We start from the raw sequence: 20,130 nt of genomic DNA on the forward strand, positions 1-20,130 counted from the left end.
TAAAAAAGGTGAAACCATAAAAAAAATCAAGTAAAAGGGCTCACCAGTGAAAATTCCAGCTCCCTTGGCCCACAAATATTTATTTTTTGTTGCAATTGTAAAATACACGAAATTCCAATGCAGTGAAAAGGACTTGTATCCCGTTTTGTGTGGAAGTGTGTGTGAATGGTTGTAGGTGAACTGTGTGTGCGAGTGTGAGTGCAGAGTGGTCAAAGACACAAGAGACCAATGCCACTTAAGCCAGGAGTCGTCGGCTTGTTCCCTGCCGTCTGCAATTTTTCGGTGCTTACCACTCGATGCACTGGGGGAAAATCAGGAAAAACCGACAGAACAATCTTTCTTGAAACTAAAATCCTGTTTCTTTGGTATTAAGGTATTAAATATAACAAATTTGCAAAGTGATATTTGTGTGAGTTGTTAGTTAGTTATTAGCAATAATAATATATAAATGCAACTAGCATAGTTCTTGCACCTAGAGCCAGAATGCTTTAGAATTTTTTCATCGAGTGTACCCTCATCGATGTGTGAGGTAGCCAAATGCAAGGCAAGGCAGAGCAAATAATACGCGATATTTTCGGCCTCTCCAGCGGGAGAGAAGTGAAGAGGAGTGGAGCCGCCTGAACTGTGAACCCTGAACCCAGAACCCATAGCCCTGTCCCTCGACCCCGCAGAAGTGTGAATGTTTGTAGTGCCCACGCCGAATGGTTGAGTGGGGCTCTTTGGTCTGTTTGCTGGGACAAAGGCAGTGGCAAGTGCTCGCCGGACAGCCCATTGAATCCTTTGGAGTCCTGTGAAGTGGGGGAGTCGAGCAGCAGGCAGGCTGAGAGGGCGGAACTCTGGAGAGCCCTAGGCAATGGGAGCATTGGACACATTGCATCGAGAGTTCGTGGCATATCGATTACGTAGAGGGTGAGAATATGGTTAACAGTTGATATTTCTAAGTGCAGGGCTTGAGTGGAACAAGGACCAGGACATATGTATGCTGTGTTTGAGGATTATGAATGAAGACATTACATGGGAAACTAACACACAATATATTCGATAATTACAATCTATTGACATGTTTAAGGCTATCAGAGAACTAAGACGAATAACGACAATTAGAATTGTTTATCCACAGTTGATAAATGATAAACAATTTCGAATTACGAATATTACAACTAATTCATTCCGCAACATAATTTACTTCAAACCTTTTAGACACCTAAGATTATTAGGAGAGTGACATTTGAATCGATGTTTTATAAAAAAAGTTGTTTTGTATATTTTAATTTAATATTGTAAAATAGTATTAAGCATTTAGATGCATGTTTTTTAATCCAATAATTTAATTTTAAATAACTTTACTAAGTACTTAATCAAATTTCTAATCAAACATTTTCCATTTTAGCCAGGCCAGCAACGTGGTTCTTTGCTGGGCAACCAGCGACTGCGTGCTCGAAGAAAACCTCCAAGAAGTTGCCCACCTTTTGGGAGCTCCAAGCTTTCCTTTGCGTCGACGCGACGCTGCCCTTAGCGATTCCGTTTGACCACAACAAACCGAGCACGCAAGTTGAGCCAATTCCTTAAGAGAAAGCTGACGTGACTGCTTTGGGAGCAGGACAAGCAACAGCACCAACACCAGGACGATGTCCAACGAAGAGAACGACGACTATATGGCCAGCTTGAGTCAGGCCCAGACCGGCGAGGATGAGGTCGATGGCGGTGGAGAGGCAGCTGGCAGTAACGACTCCGTTCTGGGCGGCCAAACAATGCCACAAATTAGTCCGAACGCACCGCTCGAGGGAAACGTTTCGCCGCCACCGACGCAGCCCCATTTGGATGATAATCTGCACAACGGGAACGGGAACGGGAACGGCATCCACAGCAGCAGCAGCAACATTAACAAGCACGGCAGCAACATCAACGGCAACAACGATAGCAACCGCAGCAGTCCTGCGAAGAGTCCCAAGCGCCCGGTGTCCTCCAGCTTCCGGATTCAGAACGCCAGCCGGTACGATAATGATGAGGAGGACTTAGCAGCCAGCGAGCAGGTGGCTGGTGGAGATCGGCAGGTGCCGGATTATTGGCAGCAACGGAACGGTGCGACCACTGGTGCAACCAGTGGGCGGCAGAGTCGCGCCATTAGTCCCGGGTATCTGGACAACATGAGCGAGAACTCGGAGCAGCCGCCGGTGGTGCCGCTGGTGCGATCCAAGTCCCGTCCAGAAATTTCAAGTGCAGCGGCATCGCGCTATAATAATCTCTCTTATTGGAAGGCACGCCGTGTGGTGTTCTACCGGAATGGGGATCCATTCTTTCCGGGCGTGGAGCTGCGCTATCGTCCCGGGCGGGATGTCACCTCGCTGGACAATCTTCTCGATAAGATCTCGCCCAAGATGGATTTGCCACGGGGTGCTCGATATGTGTTCTCCATGGACGGAGATCGAAAATATCATCTCGATGAACTGGAGGATGGAGCCTTCTATGTCGTATCCTCGTTCAAGGCCTTCAAGGTTAGTACCAGATTATTTGCATGCATTTCTGCATTCAGCTCAGCTAAGTTTTCCATTATTTTGAAGTTTAAGTGAGAGTTTTCACGTCAGGCGCAAAATCAATATAAATTTGAATATTTTGGTATAATTTTAGTGAGTGTGCCGGTTGTGTGTGTTAGTGTGCATAACATACATAAAACTATATACGAGGTTTTGGCGTTTTTTTGCGGTCAGCGCTGTGGAGTGAGAAAACTTGGTCACTTGGCCTAAAAATCAAAGGCGTCGCTTTCCTTTCGGCTTCTTTGTTTTGCTCCCTCTTCTTCGGAAAAGCGGGTCCTTGCGGGGAAAATGGGTGAAGTGACCGGGTGGGTGGTTAGTCGGTCGGTGGGGCCACATTTTTGCATGCAAGCACTTTCGTTTTCTCTCGCTCTCATTCACATACACATTCGCATTCACTCACTCTCGCTGTTGTGGGAGTTTAGCCCTAGAAACAATGCCAACAATTAGCACGCCTTTTGGCCTGCGACGATGGCAAGTCGGGAATTAGGTCTTAGCCTTTATGGTCGACTGAGAGTGGGCTAACTTGAGAGTTGAGACGGCTAAGAGAGCAGTGGTTCTTAAGAGTAGCTTGGTTCAGCAAAAAATCATAAGGACATCAACTCTTTGGGGCAAAATGGTCAGCTGGCAGTCTATCGATAAGTTCCCTCAATATACTGAAAGCGGTCGAGGGAATCGAATTAAAAGTAACAGATTTAAATATAACTTTTCATCCAAAAGTTCGTGGGAGAAAATGATTTATTTTATTTACAAAGTACATTAATTACTCAAATACAAGTTAACTATATTAATAACAAAAGATTTAAAAGTAACAAACAATGGGATCAAGTCATAAAAACATTGTATAATATTCAAAGAACAATTTCGTCGCCCAAGGATATTTTTTTAAGCAAACCATTTGAAGGGTTGACTTTCGCAAAAATTTCAATCAGATACTCTCCAAACAGTTGGCTTTAAAGTCCTCTCTTTTTACATCTGGCCGAGGCAGTTGGCCCAAAAAAAAAATCCACACAAATCGCAGACATCATGCGGGTGTGGCAATCAAGCGTCCGCACATCCAACATGTTCCGGAACAACTATTGAAAAAGTTTCCACCTTCCGTTTGACAAACGTTGTGGGTGGCTGATGATGATAAGGCTGAGTGGGAGGGGCATTGGGAGTTGGGGTGATAGTGGTGGTGGCTGGAGAGGCTGCGGCCAACCATAATCGATAACGACCAAGTCAAAAGCCATCCCCGACTATGCGACTAATGCAGTCGAAGCGTGAGCCAAAGTCAGGATGTGCCAGTGCTCAAGACAAAGAAAAAAGGCAGCCATTCCATCCCGCCAGGATGCTCAAGACCCCCACCCGCCCTCCACCAGGTTGGGGCTTCTCCTCCGGGCTCCACTACGGGACACCAAGTACCGACTGCGACTCCGGCCTCAACTTCAGCTGCAACTCGCTACGGCAAAGGCAATTGTGCCTGGCCCGCGGCTAGCAAACAAAAGCGCAGCATGGAGCATGCAGAGTGCACTTGCGAAAATACTTCAACCAAGGATATTTTTTTTCGGTCAAGATTGACAGAACTCATACATACATATATATTTGGATTTCTTTTTGTTGTAAGGTCGAAAGATCTTCGGCAACAGTTTAAACTTATTTTGAGCGTTTAAAAAGTACTGTCATTCTTATTATAATATTATTAAGGGAATTTTTATAACAAGTCATACGCAACTTCATTTTTTAGCTACTGTGCTTTAAATATTGAATTTAAAGTACTGAGTATGTAACCTGATTTGGCAACACTAAAAAACTTTTGAAAAACTCACCGACATAAAATGATTGAACTGAGAGTTTGCGGTTTTCACCAAAAAATACGGTCAATAAAAACCAAGGCCAAAATAAACCGCAATTCGCGGTTTCGTTCTATTTATTTCTGAAAATTGACTATTTATGAAGAATAACTATAACTTGACGTAGCTGTGGTTAAGAATCGTACAAATTTAAAGTTAAAATTCAAGAAAAAATGCCATTAGTGCTAATTTAAAATTTAAATGCTATTGGTAATGAAGCTTTAACCATTAAGCCGAACAAATTGTGTCAAAATCATATAGTTACTTTGGCCGTAATGGACAAAAGGCTATAAATGTATTTGTGACTCAGTTAAGTATTTTCTATGTCAAAAATCTCAAATTTTCAGAATATTTTATCTGGGAATTCGAATTCCCAATTTTGGTATGCAGAACTGGGACACTTCTATCAAAGATGTTTAGCCTAGAAGATTCCCAATGAAGTAGGGAATGTCTCCATTTTTTCTCTATGTATAGGGCTTCGCTCCATTCGCTGCACCGCCTGAAATCAAAACTTATGATGAGCCAGCGGCGCTCTCTTCGGCAACCAAAGGGGATCCGTTGTGTGGGGTCGTGGGCTCCAGCTCCACGCCGTGGCACAAAAGGCCACAAAGAACAATGGAGCGGCGGGCACATATATACTCATCAGATGGGAAAATGCATAGAAAATCAGCCGGCACTTCGGGCGCTCTCACGCGAAAAAGGCCAATTTGAAAACTTGTGGCGTTTCACTTAGGGAAATTAAAAATGTATGCAAAGTACTACGCCGAACGGGAGGGGCCAAGAAATCGGGCCAGAACCAGGCGAAAAGTGCACTTTGGCCTGGCTAATAATATAAATTCATTTTGCGGCCGAGCCGAGCGGACGAAAACTGTTTACAAAATCATTTATGATAATTTATTCAACCGGGCATGCGTGACGACACTCACGCCGACCCGCGAAATTTGAATGATTTTGGGTGCAGCAAATTGCATTAACCTTGTCAAAAGCTTGCCCCGCCAAATAATTGCTGCGTTGTGCGCCCAAAACGCGGAGCGGGTGGCTTGTGCACACAGTTTGTAATCAAAATTTAAATTTCTAACCATCCAGCGAAGGTCGAAGGCCCAACAGTGGGTTGAGACAGAGGAATTTTCAGACAATGAAAAGGAAACGTCGCTTTTGGTTGTTCCAAGGAGCCGGGCGAAAATAATGGGGAAGGGATTAACGAGCATTAATGGAATTTGTTAGCTTTCTCTGAAAGGAATTCAAGTTGCTGTCGCCTTAACAATTTTTCATTTCCATATTCTTAATTTGTTTATGGTATTCATCTTCTTCGTAAAGCGGATGGAAAATAATCTCAAAGTAAATTTAATAAAACCAAAGGAATGTAAAACACAAAACAGAACCCTTTGTAATCTATATTTTGACCGTTATTTTAGCCTAGGGCGACATAAGCATCTTTCATTTAAAGCTAAAGTTTTCAATCATTTAATGTATAGATCCATAAATGCTAAACAAATACTAAAAATTGTTATATTTTACCCTTTAACACATGAGAAAAATAGCATCAGTTTTGACTGCCATAAAAAATTCCATTTAAAAGCTGATCGGTAGAAGTAAAAATGTGTCGTGCTATAAATATAAAAATATTACAAAAAGTTTCGTTTCAAGAAAATGAAGAAATGAATTAATACCGCCCTGCATTTTGTATTTTATTTAATTTATTTTGTTCTTCTGCCACCACACCTTTGAATGCAGTTGCAATGTCATTTACAAGCCTTTCTCTTTTCTTGACCGCAATATGAAATTCCATTTGAATTCTCCTTGCTGGCCAATTTAGCGCTGAAATTAGATATATATCGTGCAATTTAGCAACCAGCCCAGTGCCCAGAATTCTGCTGACCGATAATGCCACTGTGCCATAAATACGCCTTAAAGGTGCAGCACGCCAATTATGAATGATGGCCAGGACTTTCCTTTGCTTTGCTTTTCCTGCTGCACCCCAAAACCCGGTTGGCCAAGAAAAATGGACACGCAGAGCCGCAAAGAAATTAAGATTTTTGGCACAAACGTGAGCGGCATGCCAAGAGAACAAAAGCCAAAATGCGGGGCATGCAGCACGCAAGGTCAGCGCCATTGTAATTAACTGCATATAAAGTGGGCAGTGGGTGGTAATCGGCGGTGGCAGTGGGCAAAAGGCGAATGGAGAGCGACCAGATTTCACGTCAATTATTATTATTATTTTTTTTTGCCTGCCAAGGCGGCCAACTTATGACCAAACAAGCTGCAGTGACATGTGAACAAGATTAAACCCCACAAACCACCGTCTCGTCTGCGTTATTTCCCAGGTTTCCCGCCCTCATCGCTTTTCCACACCGCAGAAAGCCAAAAACTTCGGAACTTGCCTTTGGGCTATAAAGCGTTTGATAAATTTCGCTGCCATTTACGTGTTGCACGCGCCAGGGATGTGAAATGTGGATGAACCAGCTGGCGAGCGATGGCGATGGCGATGGCGATGGTGTGGGCTCAGATAGTTGACTATGGCTAACAGGTGGGGTAAGGATTGGGGTGGTAAAGACGAGGTGAAAGGGGGTTAAATGGCGATGAGGGGCCGGGACAACTGTGTCCGTTGACTGCACCTGACGACATAAATTGCGCATTTGCGTGGTCGTGATCCTTTTCACTTACAGCGCCACGACAAAATCTCAGTTGCCTCCAGAGCTGCCTTTTGCCCCTCCCAACCCTTTAGCCCTGCACCCCACCCCTCCATTCACTTCGCAAATTTAACAAAAGGTGCAAGTCAACCGGGCGTATGAGTAATGCGCGTTTGTGTGTGTACAACGCGTCTGCTTCACAATTACAAGAGGATTTTATACTCAATACCCACTGAACGAGTGGTGAGCAGGGGAATATAAATTTGGAAAATAATGTACTTATAATTATTTTGATCCGATGGATATTCATACTCTAAAAAAAGGCAACACGCCAGAATTTTCTGATTTATTGATTAATTTATAGAGCAGTATATAACTCAAATGTTTTAAGCGCGGCTATTTATTTTAATTATACAATAATATAAAAATATATATATTTCATAAATTCATTGCTTAAAATATATTGAAAACTGTACAGAACTTCATAGAATATTTACGAGTATATTAATTAATATATATATATTAAAATAATTCCTGATCACTCCACAGTTCGAAACTCCTTAACTTTTCCAGCTTGTTTGCTGCTGCTGCAATGATTTTTTAATTGCTCGACACAAATATAAACACAGACTGGCCATTTTTTGTTGTTTTCTGCTGTCCTGGCATTGTTGACCGCTGCTGACTCTTCTCGGCAGGATCTACTGGTGCCATTGTGGGCTCATTTTAATGATTTTCTGACTACGTCATCAGAGCCATGCTTGATTTACATTTTTGAGTTGTCCGCCGGTGCAGCATTACGGCTACTGATTGCATTGACAGTTGGCACACGTAACTGCTGCAGCATCAGGATATTCAGGGGATTCACATCGAGAATCTGGAGTGGCAGAAGGATGGTGGGGAGTTTCCGAGCGAAATGCCATGCCAGCCACCGGATTTTTACCGTTTAATTGCCGCCTTTCATCGCATTCTTAATTTGTTGTTCGCTGCCATTTTTTCTGTCCTTTTGCACTTTTTCATTTAAATTTGTTTGCCAATCAGGTCGTATGAAAAGGCCCGAAATAATTGCTCCGTTCTGCGGATAGATTCGATTATTGAAAAATTACATTACTATTGGATAATTAAATGGCTTTCAGGCCGGGAACAATAACAAACAATTTGTGTCACGCCTTCGAATCTAATTGGAGTCAAGTTCGAATTGAGTCGCCAAATTGTTGAACAATATGCGTGCTCGATTGAGGACATGTATTACGTATATGTGTTTAATTTGGTCGCACATAATGAAGATGCAGCAGGCGGAAATGTTGTCTACACGGCAGAGGGAAGTTTTTGCAGTTTGTTCCAGAAACCAAAAAAAACCTCTCACTTTTTTTTTAAAGCTGTATATAAAATTAATAAAACAAAATATCGTGTAAGCTATTAGGCTTGTAAAGATACAACGTATGCACTAATAGCTTCGTGATAATAAAATTCCCTTGATATTTTATACAATATTTTGATCTTCGATACGAATTTCCATATCACTGACTTATTGAAAACGATAATCAGCATCAATACGTATTATTCGACAACATTTATTCCTTAAGAGTCCTTGGTCAACCCTCTGTAGTCATAATTATGTGTTTACATATGTATGGACATATGTATGGGCTCGAACGCGTCTATAGCCTTAAGGCGTTTTGCAATTATGGCAAAAGCTACAGCAACAGCAGTAGCAACAACCATGGAAACTTGGGCGGGGAGCCAAGAGAATTTTGCTTACGAAGACGCCTATTAATATTACGCATTCGCCGTGTTGCAGGCGCATTGGCTTGGAAAATGTGACCCAGACCGCCATTGTTGTTGGCCTGCTATAGTTTTCCTTCGGGCAGGACTAACAATTAGGAGCATCCAGATGCCTCGACGCAATTGGGGCTGGGATTTCGTAAGGGCATTAATAAAGCACTTTAATAAATTAGTCCAACCGAAGCACTTAAGCGTCTTATCAAATCAGAGCAGTTGCATGCCGTGGCTTAACGCACACATTTGCACGAGTGCGGTGCATAAATATGTGAATATTCATATATATGTTTACCCGATCCTCATTGTGGTTGACATTTAAATGGCTCATTGTTGTAGTTTGCGGCCATTGAAATTGCACTAGCAATAAGGGAGGCGGGTTGCGGGTGTCGGGACAGCAGCGACCGCATGTGCGAGTTCCTATGAAAATATGTAGGTGTTGAAATCGAAAAACAGCTCCGGACAATAATAAAAATTATTGAAAACAATGAAACACAAATGAAAAACAATATTACCAGCCAGCCATACTACTGCCCGCAAACATTCATGCCCATAAATGGCCTACCATGGGTTAATTTCGCCATTGAGTTATTAAATGTGCCTGTTATGTGCTATTAAATAAAAGGGAGCTTCTAAAATAAAATAAAAGTTAAATAGTCGTAGGGTATTCCTCTCCATTTGTTTGGGTTAAATAATATGTTTGATTTCATTTGGAGCATTTCAGCTTTTTCAGCAATTTTATTTAGCACTAAAATAATATCAGACGATTATATATTTTTAGAAGCTTATTTTGAATAACAGATTTAAATTATTACATACACACAGATAGTTTCTACACACATTGAAAATATAATGCCATTGCTTTATTACTGGCAATTTCCCTCATTGTCCCACAATCAGGCATTAAGCCACCCACACACTCGCAATAAAAGGACATGCCGTGAGCTCTTGTCCTGCCACTCGCCCACAAGCAGAAAGGACGTGCTGGACCAATACAGAGGCCCTCGCTGGATTTTTCTGTATAAACATGACAATTTAAAACGCATTACAGTGCGGCAATTAATTAAACTGTCATTGGTTTGCAAGATTCTGAATCGTTTCGCCGCGCCACAGAGTCAAAATAAATTGTATACAAAAAGCGCGCACAGGCGAACACAAATATTGCATTAAAAGCCAGGGGAATGGAGAAGGTTCGCCGGGTTGACTGGCAACAGTAAAGCATTGCGTAAATTTATTGAATTGTAAAAAGAACATATATCAGCGTTTTTAATTGCAACGCCAGCAACAACAAGGAGCCGGCGTGTTGAATAAATAGCCGAGGACAGTTTAAACTGTTGAAACTGGAAGGTTTCCGAGTGCCAGTAGCGGTGGAGAAACTATAAAAGTTTATCGAGTGAGCTACATAAAAAGGGTTGAACTTATTTGCTTACCCCTTTTACAAGAGGGAAATTAGAATTGGCCATTTAAATCATCGAAGATACTCGCTCTTTTCCTCATTTGCCCCCTTTATTGAAACGGCCGCAGAAGTAATCCACTTTAAGGGGTCCATAAATGGTAAACGACTGTTGTTTTGTTTTCAATGATCTGTAATAATTTCACTCGTTTTTACTACTTCCCGTGACCATAAAACAAAATTAAAATATATTAACTTAATCAAAAGGAGAGCGAAGCGCCGAACTTTTTGGCTGCTCGGAAGCCAATTTATGCTGGTCCAGAGCACAAGTTGCCAAGAACCAAGCCGCAAACTCCGAGAAAAACTTAGACCAGAGCCAAATGACAGTAATTAGAATTTGTTGGGATTTTTTTTCGGTTATTTGGCTATTTGTTTATTCGCTCTACGTTTGGCAACACGGACTCGGCTGTTGCCAAAAAAGCAAGTGGCCAACTGGCAGCAACTGTAATAAATGACAACAAATTCCTCGCAGCCAGGGAAGTCGTCTAAACGGTTTTTCCCCAAAAGGCATAAAGGAATAAATAAATTATTTACACTCGTACACCCACATCTTTTTGAATTTGCCGGCGTTACGAATGCAGCCCACTGGATATAATATTTTCATAATTTTGTGACTGACGTCACTCGACTTTAAACTATGCAAAACAACTCAATCCATCGGACCGTGGTGCTGTAAAGCACTCGGCAAACATTCCTGTCGCCCTCAAAGCGCACAGAGCAATAAAACACAGGCCTCCAGAAAGGGGGTCTTTGGGTGGGGGCTGGAAAAGCTGGAAAAGCGGCTGGGGAATGTCTTCAGCTCGAATTGATGGCGCTGACTACGAAATCGACTTGTGTGTGCCATATTGTGAGTGTGCTGGTGTTGTCTGTCCGTTGTTCCGCTAATGGTGAAAGTTGTCAAGCGGCTCAAGTGGTAAAGTGGAAGTACCAGGATAGTGGTTACGGGGTCTGCGGGGTTATGGGTTCCGGGTTGAGGGGCATACTTCTGTTGTTTTTCCCTCAGACAACAACTTTCACTTGAGAGAGCTGGCCCGCTGCACAAGGGAACTAAATGGTAGTAGGTCCGATAAAAAACACACCAAATCGGTATTACTCGACCACCTTTTATACCATACTTTTTGGGGTAGTCAAAAATTGGCTGAATAACGTTGCTTCTTTATAATGAAAAATATATTTTTAATAAGAAGAAACTTTAAGCTCAGATTTAATAATAACCATATGTGGATGATTTAATTACATTAAAGGTTATCGAGATTGCTTTTAAGCGAGGGCAATAATTTATTTTTTCGTGTCATAATTATGCTCTTTTCCCTTAGCTTTTTATTCGTAAAAAATCAAAATTAAATGTTGCTTAAAATATTAATTTAGAGCATGTGATTTATTAAAATTACAAACATTAATTCATCTGTTAGTTTTTGCTGTACTATCAAATGAGTATAGGAAAATGTAATATGTTTAAAAAACCTCATCCATTTTTGCACATTTTTTTACTTTTTGATTTATCTCATTGACGATTAAACAAAATAACAACAGTTAGATAAAGCTTAACATTTCGAAAGAAACTTAAATTGTAATATTCCAAGTTTTTAATAAAATAACTTTTTTAAAATATTAGGCTGATATTTAAATACAAGCATAGTGCGTGGTTTTGGATAATCGTTGTTCTTATCCATCCATTATTTCCGAATGAAAACTTTCCCGTTTACCTGCGAGTTAACTGCGCTATTTTCCACCTTCGCTTAAATAAGCAAAAAGTGTTTTCCACCCATTGTGTGTGGCACACGTCGTCAAACATATTGAAAACTTTTTAGAATTTGCAAACAGTTGTCCCGCGCTCCCAACCGCAGTGTGTTCCCTTCGATGCAGTGAAATGAATTTACAGGAACTATAATTGTACTTTATAATGTAATTTACCCAAAATATAGAACGAAAATATAAAATCAGTTATCAAATCAATCACATTTTTGTTTATCTGTGCATATTGCTTTTTGAGTTATGAATTTTGAAGTTTTTACTTTAGGTGTTATATTGGAATATGTAGCATTGACAAAAATTATGAATTCCTTACATATTCGTGGGATATTTTTTCAAGTGTAAGAAGAAGAAGTGGCTAGGCGAAGAGGACGAGCCCGCTGGTCACGTCCTCGTCGTTGATGTCGTCTGAAACTTATGAGTTTTGAAATGAAAACTGGTACAAACGGAAATGCAATTGAAACGTCGCCATTGTTGTTGCCCTGTTGTTGTTGTAACTGTTCGTTGGGGTTCCTGTCGTTGGTGTTATTCTTGTTGTTGTTGTTGCTGTTGTCGTTGTTGATGGCCTGACAAGTTGAGAGAGTGTAAGTGAGTCTTTGTGAAAAGCGCCTGTGTGAGTGAGTGACGGTCGTATGAAGTTTTTGCGCTAAGCTATTTGGAAATGCCATTAGACCATGTCACACATACAGGCGCAATGTGACAAGACGCTGCTGCTTCTTCTTCTACGTCAGCCATCTCCTTGCCCCTCCACCCAGCGATTTTCCGTCGCTGTCCCCTGGATTTTCCGACCCCCTTGGCTTATGTTTATGTATGCGGTGCAATATTTTGCGTCATATTGTTTGCTGTGGCCTGCGGTTTGGAAAACGCGCCTGACCAAACTTTTCAGCACGACTGTAGGCACAGTTTGGTGTCTAGCAGCGACTAATGCGGTTACATGGAAAACTCTCCGGCCGAAGGACCTCTTTTGAAAGGACTCTGCCCACGCGCCCGAAATCGTTCAGCCAGCGATTTAATTTCCGAAAATATTTCCTTGACTCGGTGGCTGACGCAGTTGTGCAAATTCATATTTAACATTTGTTGTGCAAGTGACATTAATTATATCAACTGTGATAAATGCTTTTTTATACGGACGTATTATTCAAATTACGCCCGAAAATAAATATAGCATAAATAAGCGTCGAGAAAACCTTGGCGCATAAATCAAGGCGCAAATTGTCACGTGCTCTAAATTCATTTGTTTCCAAATTCGAGTCAAGGCGTGTGGTGGTATAGCCAAAAAAAAAATATATATTGTCCAAAACTAGGCTAAGTAGTCCGAGTCAGAGTGTGACGGTATACGGCGCCCGCCTTTGTATGCGTGTGCGTCTCGGTGTAATTGGCATTGTAAGTGTAATCGCAATCAACATCGATGTACGCCGAATCGACCACAACGGAGATGACCGCTTATCCGCAGAGGGAGCCGCCGGAGAAGGCGACCCTACGTGATTTCTGGGCCAAGGAGTCGGCTGTGAATGCATTCCTGCAGACCTCACATGTAAATATACACTTCGAATAACTTCCCTCGCATATCGATTGTTGATCGAGGCGAAACTTAGGGGAGTGGCAGTGGGAATTTCGGGGTGGGGACACTATTATACTGCGTAATCAAAAGTGTCAACATTTTCTCTTGGCTACCCCAAAAGCAATCTAAAACCAAATGGCGTACACGCACTCCAACCAATACACCGATCAGCAAAGTACAGAAAGAATAAAGACAATGAAAGTACTTTGCGGCACATTTTATAATAATTTTTGATCATTTTGGATATTAAAAAAAAATTGCGGTACTTGTTATCATACCCAAACGAAATTTCTTAATATTTTTATTTTTTTCTTAAAAATGCTTAATTTTTTAACCATTTTATATTTTATAATTTAATTTGTTTCATTCTTATGTCTTTTTTTTCATTACCACATCCAGTTTCTTAACTATTATAATTTAAATCAATTTGAATGTATAAATGGTAGAAAAATATATTATATTATAATTTTAATATATTAAAAGTATATTTCAGTTTGTAACGCAGTCGGTCTTTGAATTTTAAGGTCTTGCCAAAAAACGTTGTTAACAAGTGCCTGCGAAACGATTGCAAATTTCTTGCCATAGCTTCTGTCAGAGTGTCTCTGCTGTGGCACTTCTCTTGCATTTTAAGTGCACTGATTAAGTGCATAAGTGATTTAAATGCTGGGGGAATTTTCATCTAAAGTCATAAATTGAATATGTTTCAACTTTCGGCTTTTGCATGGGATTCAGTTACACTTTCGAATGGAACGGGGGCCATTTGCCTTTGTTGCCCAGCTGGGCGTGGCTGGAATTGCTTAAAATTCTGCTGGCGCACTCAAAAACTTTTTAGTTATAATTTATCAGATTTTCGAGCTCCGACATTTTACAACAATTATGCATAGTTATGCGCATTGCCACAGATAGTTTCCTTTTCCCATTTCGATTGCACGTGTGTGAGTGTGTTTGAGTGCGTATACGTAATAACTGAAGAGAAGGCCATCACAGTTCACAGTTTCACAGATTCTGTGTGCATTTGCCATCGACTGACAGCATTTTAGTTTCAAGATTGCGCAAATGATTCTGTGGCATATGAATGAATTCAAGAAATCCGCATTTTTATGCTCTGTGAATTGACAAGTTCCGCTTACATCATGCGCCAGGTGATCCGATCCTGTGAGCAACAGGAGACCTCTGTACGGTTCGGTTAACAAATTTGCATTTACAACTTTTGCCAGCTAATAAAAATTTCATATTCATCTTATGCCCAAGCCGAAAGCTGACAATGAAACTGAAGCCGAAAAGAGGCGAAACGGAAACGGAACGGGGAAAACGGAAGTCAAATAATTCCGACACGTATGTCCACGCCACTTTGAAGGAGTGGAGCGCATACAAAACGAAAGAAAGAAATATGACTCCGTACGGAATATTTATGCGAGAACTCCTCCACACACACACTCATACGGATATACACACCCCCTTATATGCCACACAGATACACACGCACACTGTGACACATTTCCAAGGCAAAATATTCGAAACTTTGCATATGCATGATGGCGGCGGGGGTGGAGTGGGATGGCAAGGGATCGGTGCCATAGTGTGGCGCATTACATTTGTAAAATCTGGCACACGAATGCAATAAATCACAACACAGCACAAAATACCCCACCAATACCACCGCATCATCACACAGACACACACACAGATACGCATGCATACAATGGCATTATTATTAGTAATGCAGCCTGCTCTCAGAACCTAAGAACTCGGGGAAATTATTAGGGTCACATGTGTAAAAGGATATTTCCTTATTAACTCACACACACGCTGGCATTAAATGAAATATGCTGCTGGCATTCTGCCCGGCACAAAATTATTATTATGGCGTCAAATAATGAGGCAAAAAGTGTCAAATTTGCATGCAAAATATGTCTAGATGGCATTTACAATATTCCATCTCTGTATATTATTTTCGATGCCGTGCAATTGCTCCAAATTAATTGCATGGCATGTGGTGTTGCAAAAATGGCACGTCAAACCAAACGAAGCTCCTAAAATGTACAAGGACAAACGGTCCTCGAACAGTAAAGATTGCTGTTTAGTGAAAGTGCTAAAAATATTATTTAAATTATAAGGAGTCTAAAAGTTCATTAAGATTAATGTTAATTTAGATAGGTATTTTTTATATATTTTAGAAAAACTAAACATATTGGAATAAGTGAACTCCTTATTAAGGTTCAACGATCCGTTGAACAAAATTCAATTATTTAAGTATTTAAGTATATATAATAATTTAAAAAAAAAAAAGAAATTTTGGTTTTCTATAATTTATTTATTAATTATTATTTATTATTATTTTTGACTTATTAGTAAAGAATTTAATACAAAATTTAAGAATTTTTGCAAAAACAAAATGTAAGCCCCACCTTTCTAATTAGAAAGCTTGTTCTGTAAGGGGATTTCCAGAATTTTACGTGGAAATTCCGATTACAGACAGCTCTAATTTGTAAATGCGGTTGTATCCTTTCATGCTAATCTAACTTGACTGTCTGAATTTCACACTCAGTCCAATTCCCGATTCCAAGCCGTTGCAGTCAGGACAAACTCTATGGGCTCGCACATAAAACTCAAACTAAGTAGGGTATAAATATTTGCAATGCAAAATGCTGACTCGACCTAAACGAATGAGATGGGCTGAATGCGTAAGAAGGAGTCGGAAGGACGAAGGACCCCTGAGAGTTGTGAAATCTAGTGGGTGGATGGATGGATGAGAGGGTACCAATAGGCACTAGTGAGGGTTTCTGGCACTGCACACTCGTGCAGGGCACATGCAACAGGGAACTGCCACTCACACATACACACCGCAGACAGATACACGCGCACGCACACCATGACAATGGCATAATATATTGGTGTCTAAAGCAGACAGGACGAAATGGCCGACTTGAGCAGAAGTGGGAGTGGTGTGGCGAGCCAGCTTGGCAGCACTTTCCAGATGCACTGCACTGGGAAAAATTAAACGGTAAAATGTGTTTTAATTAAAAATATAAATCAAGAAAAAAGGCTCTCAGACAGCCGTTACTTAGCAAGTAGAAGTGTGAGGATAAAGTCTGAAAAATATTTTTAATTCTTAATCATAACCTTTTAAGATTTACAGTTCATAAATTCTCACCGTTGATAAGAACATACTGAAAGTGTCGCACCATTTCTCGCTGTGTACACTTCGCAGTTCGAGTTACACTTACCATACGTGTTACTGTAGGGGAGAGCCGTGTAAAATGGGAAATGCGAGATGGAAAGGCGGTATGTGTTAGCTGCCCCCGTTAGTTGCTAGTTGCATGTTGAAATGTCGTCTGTCAGACATGATGAAAATAATGGAGCAGAAAATGTCACTGGCTATGCTAAGGACACATGTGATATGCATGTGAGTGTGAGAGGACCACACCCTGCATTGAGAACCCGCCCACCCACGCAGCCTCACCATATCTGTGACCATGTCCAATCCACCCACCAAACACCCACTAGCCCACCCATCACCTTCCTATGGCAAAACGTCAAGGCTGGCCGTTGCTTTTGGCATGATGATTTACTAAGGCTGACATTCCAGCGCGTTTCGGTAGCGCTCATTAACGTCTCCCGCTCTCCGGCACGCAAATGCAATTACGGATACCATACACCTCCTAAGCCCCACCTCCCCCCCAACCCACCACGCCCACTCGTTCCCTCCCACTTGGCACCACCACAAAAGAAAATATATATTCAACGTTCATCAACAATTTGTCAGCGAGTGGCAACAGAAAAGAAACATTTTCTTGTATTGTAAGTCGAAGCAATTTGCATAACGTTTAACGGTCTACGGAAAAATAACAAAATATGCCAAGCAAGTAATTAAATTCAAATCAGTTTTGTGCTCCCGTGTAATGGTATTTCCACCGGGATACACCTCCTTCGCATCCGCAGGCATATAAAGTGGGCGTGGTCCAGGGTGGAAAAACTGCTGCGTTGTCGAAATGATTGAAAAATTTATGGGATGCAGTCTGGCAAGTGACATTTATATTAATTTATTGACAGTGCGTGACTTCGATGGCAAAGGACACACATGTCTCAGGATATTGAATATTTACCTGATAAAGTAAGAAAACCCACTGCCTTCTACTTGTACTTCCAGAAAAGTAACAGTGGAATCAATTATGCGCATATCCTCGAAAGTTTCTAAAAACATAGATTTTAAATTGATACCAAATCAATCAACTAGTTTTCAGATGTCGGTAAAAAATATATACAGTAATAGTTGGATATCCAGACCTATTTTAAATTTATTGTTAATATATATCAAATTTCTTTAGATATTATAACCGACCATTTTTAATTTTTGAACAAATGGCACCCTTGTAGTATTCAAATTTACTGTAATTCATATATTTTGTTCTGTGTAAGCACACAAACTACATCCTTGAAAGGTTATTGCTTTCCTCCAAGGGGATTGTAAATTAAAGTAGATAAAGGGTTCGCCAAACCTTGGCAAAAACGGCTACCAAAGCACGTGCCATAATCATTAACAAAAACTTGTCAAATGCAATAAATCTTTATGCATTTTTTTTGTCCAACTAAAGTTGACCTCCATTAAAAAGCGAGAGGTTAGGGACAAGCCAAGCCAAACCAAAAAGAAGTGTAAGCCGAGCTGAGCTGACGTGACCATTAATAAACCGCGCACATGTAGGAAATAATTAAAATTATACCACTCCTCTTCCCGTGCAGACGCACAAGCAAACATTTTATAAATCATAAAAAATTATGTATAATATGCGTGTGTGCTGGGAGGAAATAAAAAAAAGCCCGGGACCGTACAAAGGGGTTACCGAACAATAGCGGGAAGAAATTTCTTCCTTCTTGGAAACGGAGGAGGCTTAAAGCAGGCTCGTTTCATGCATGGGAATAATTAAGCTATAAACCTCGACCTCTTTTCTGCAGGCCGGTTCACTTGTGAGCTTGAAATATTTACACCTAAAACAAATAATAAATGCCTAACAAATTATTTATGCACGAATACTCGTCGCTGAAATGGCGACGATAAGTCAGCCCCGGCTGGCCAACTTCCGCTTGAGAAGCGGGAATGGGGCGGGAAAACCTATATACATCATGACCTAACCTTGTCCATAATGTTTACTAATAATAATCCGCCCGTGGCAGACGAGGAATCCGAACGAGAAAACACAATAAAAATAATAGGGACTTGTAGGAGTCGATGGCAGCTAAAAAATTCCAGCCAAGCAAGCAGTAAAATGCCAGGCCAAACTATTTAAATCAAAAACTTCTCAACGTCCAGCATCGGAAAAAGAGCTGTGGAATTTCCACACAGCGAGGGAAAAGCCAAGGAAAATATATCTATATATGTATGTCGGCATGTACATATATATTTTACTGAAAAAATTATGCAAAAGGCAAAGGAAACAAAGCCAAAGGAAAATGCGCGATGGCAGGGCGGCGCTAAAAGGAAATTGCGAGTATTATTACGACTTTTATTAATTTTACCGTCGACCAACCCGAAACCACCGCCATGGCACACTTTGTACCATTTTGCGTTTAGCGTTTTTGGCCAAGTTCAGTTTTGGCCAACTTTAGTTTCGGCCGCGTCCAGTTCAAGTTCCTCACTAAACAACTTTGCACGCATCGCATCGAATCGGCCAACTTTCGCGGACAATATTTTTTGTCGTGCGCGTTTCCTCGGAGCCCTCGAGAAGGATTTTCCTTTCGCTGATTTATGTATGAGCGGAGAAAACTTTAAATTGTGTGCAGTGTGGCAGTAATCATTCTTGCGACGTCCAAAAATCGGTAAATTTTTATTAACAACTTGAGCCTCGAAATGGAGGCGGATGTGGAGGTGGTGATAGTGGTGGATCCTAGTGCAGTGCAGACATGACAGCAACAATGGAAATTGAAAACATGGCCCCCAGTGGTGTGGACCCACTAGCAATTCCCAGCAAACACAGAAAAACGTACTTACGGGAAAATTCGGGCTGGGAAAAAATGCATGCGATGTCATCGCATGGCCAAAATGTGAATTATTCTGGCCGTTCTTGTGGCTTTTATGAAAATATTTCGAATTTCCATAAACTGAACAGAGCGGCAATGAAAATGGCAGCTACGCATTTGCGTGGTATTACCATCACTTTCTGAGTACAGTGAAGCCAAACATGAGTGGGAAATAAATAATTAAGTTCAAAAAACGACAACATTTTAGAGGAATTTTTGTTGTATTTTGTTAATTATATTTCTTAAAAAATACATGTTTAATTTTCCTAAGATTGTAATTAATTACAGAAATTAATGCCTTAAAAATAAATATTTTATGCATTGCTTGAATTAATTATAAACATTGGATTATAAATGTTATATAGAGGAATAGTTAGGCAATCTTTAAAATCGTCTGCATGCAATAACGTCTATTTTGCCGATTAAAAATGTTTTCCTGACATTGCACCACTGTTCACAGGAATCAAACTTCACCGCAAATGTTCACCTCTATAGCACCGTCAGCAAATATGACAGTCGTTAAACTTGAACAAACTTTTCCCACTGTGGCCACAAGTCAAATAGAGTGAGCAATCGAGTT

General features: G+C 40.8%; 1 protein-coding gene across 1 annotated transcript in view; it reads left to right on the forward strand.

Moving 5' to 3' along the window:
• LOC6738081 (echinoderm microtubule-associated protein-like CG42247) overlaps nt 1–20,130 on the forward strand; it is a 41,216-nt gene that overhangs the window by 568 nt on the left and 20,518 nt on the right. Inside the window, exon 2 of the mRNA XM_016171497.3 lies at nt 1,391–2,495. Within this exon, the coding sequence (XP_016031902.2) occupies nt 1,629–2,495 (867 nt within the window). The 5' untranslated portion in view covers nt 1,391–1,628. The remainder of the gene's footprint in view (nt 1–1,390; nt 2,496–20,130) is intronic.

The sequence above is a fragment of the Drosophila simulans genome, chromosome 3L, assembly GCF_016746395.2.
Source record: "Drosophila simulans strain w501 chromosome 3L, Prin_Dsim_3.1, whole genome shotgun sequence".
Classification (NCBI taxonomy): Eukaryota; Metazoa; Arthropoda; class Insecta; order Diptera; family Drosophilidae; genus Drosophila; species Drosophila simulans.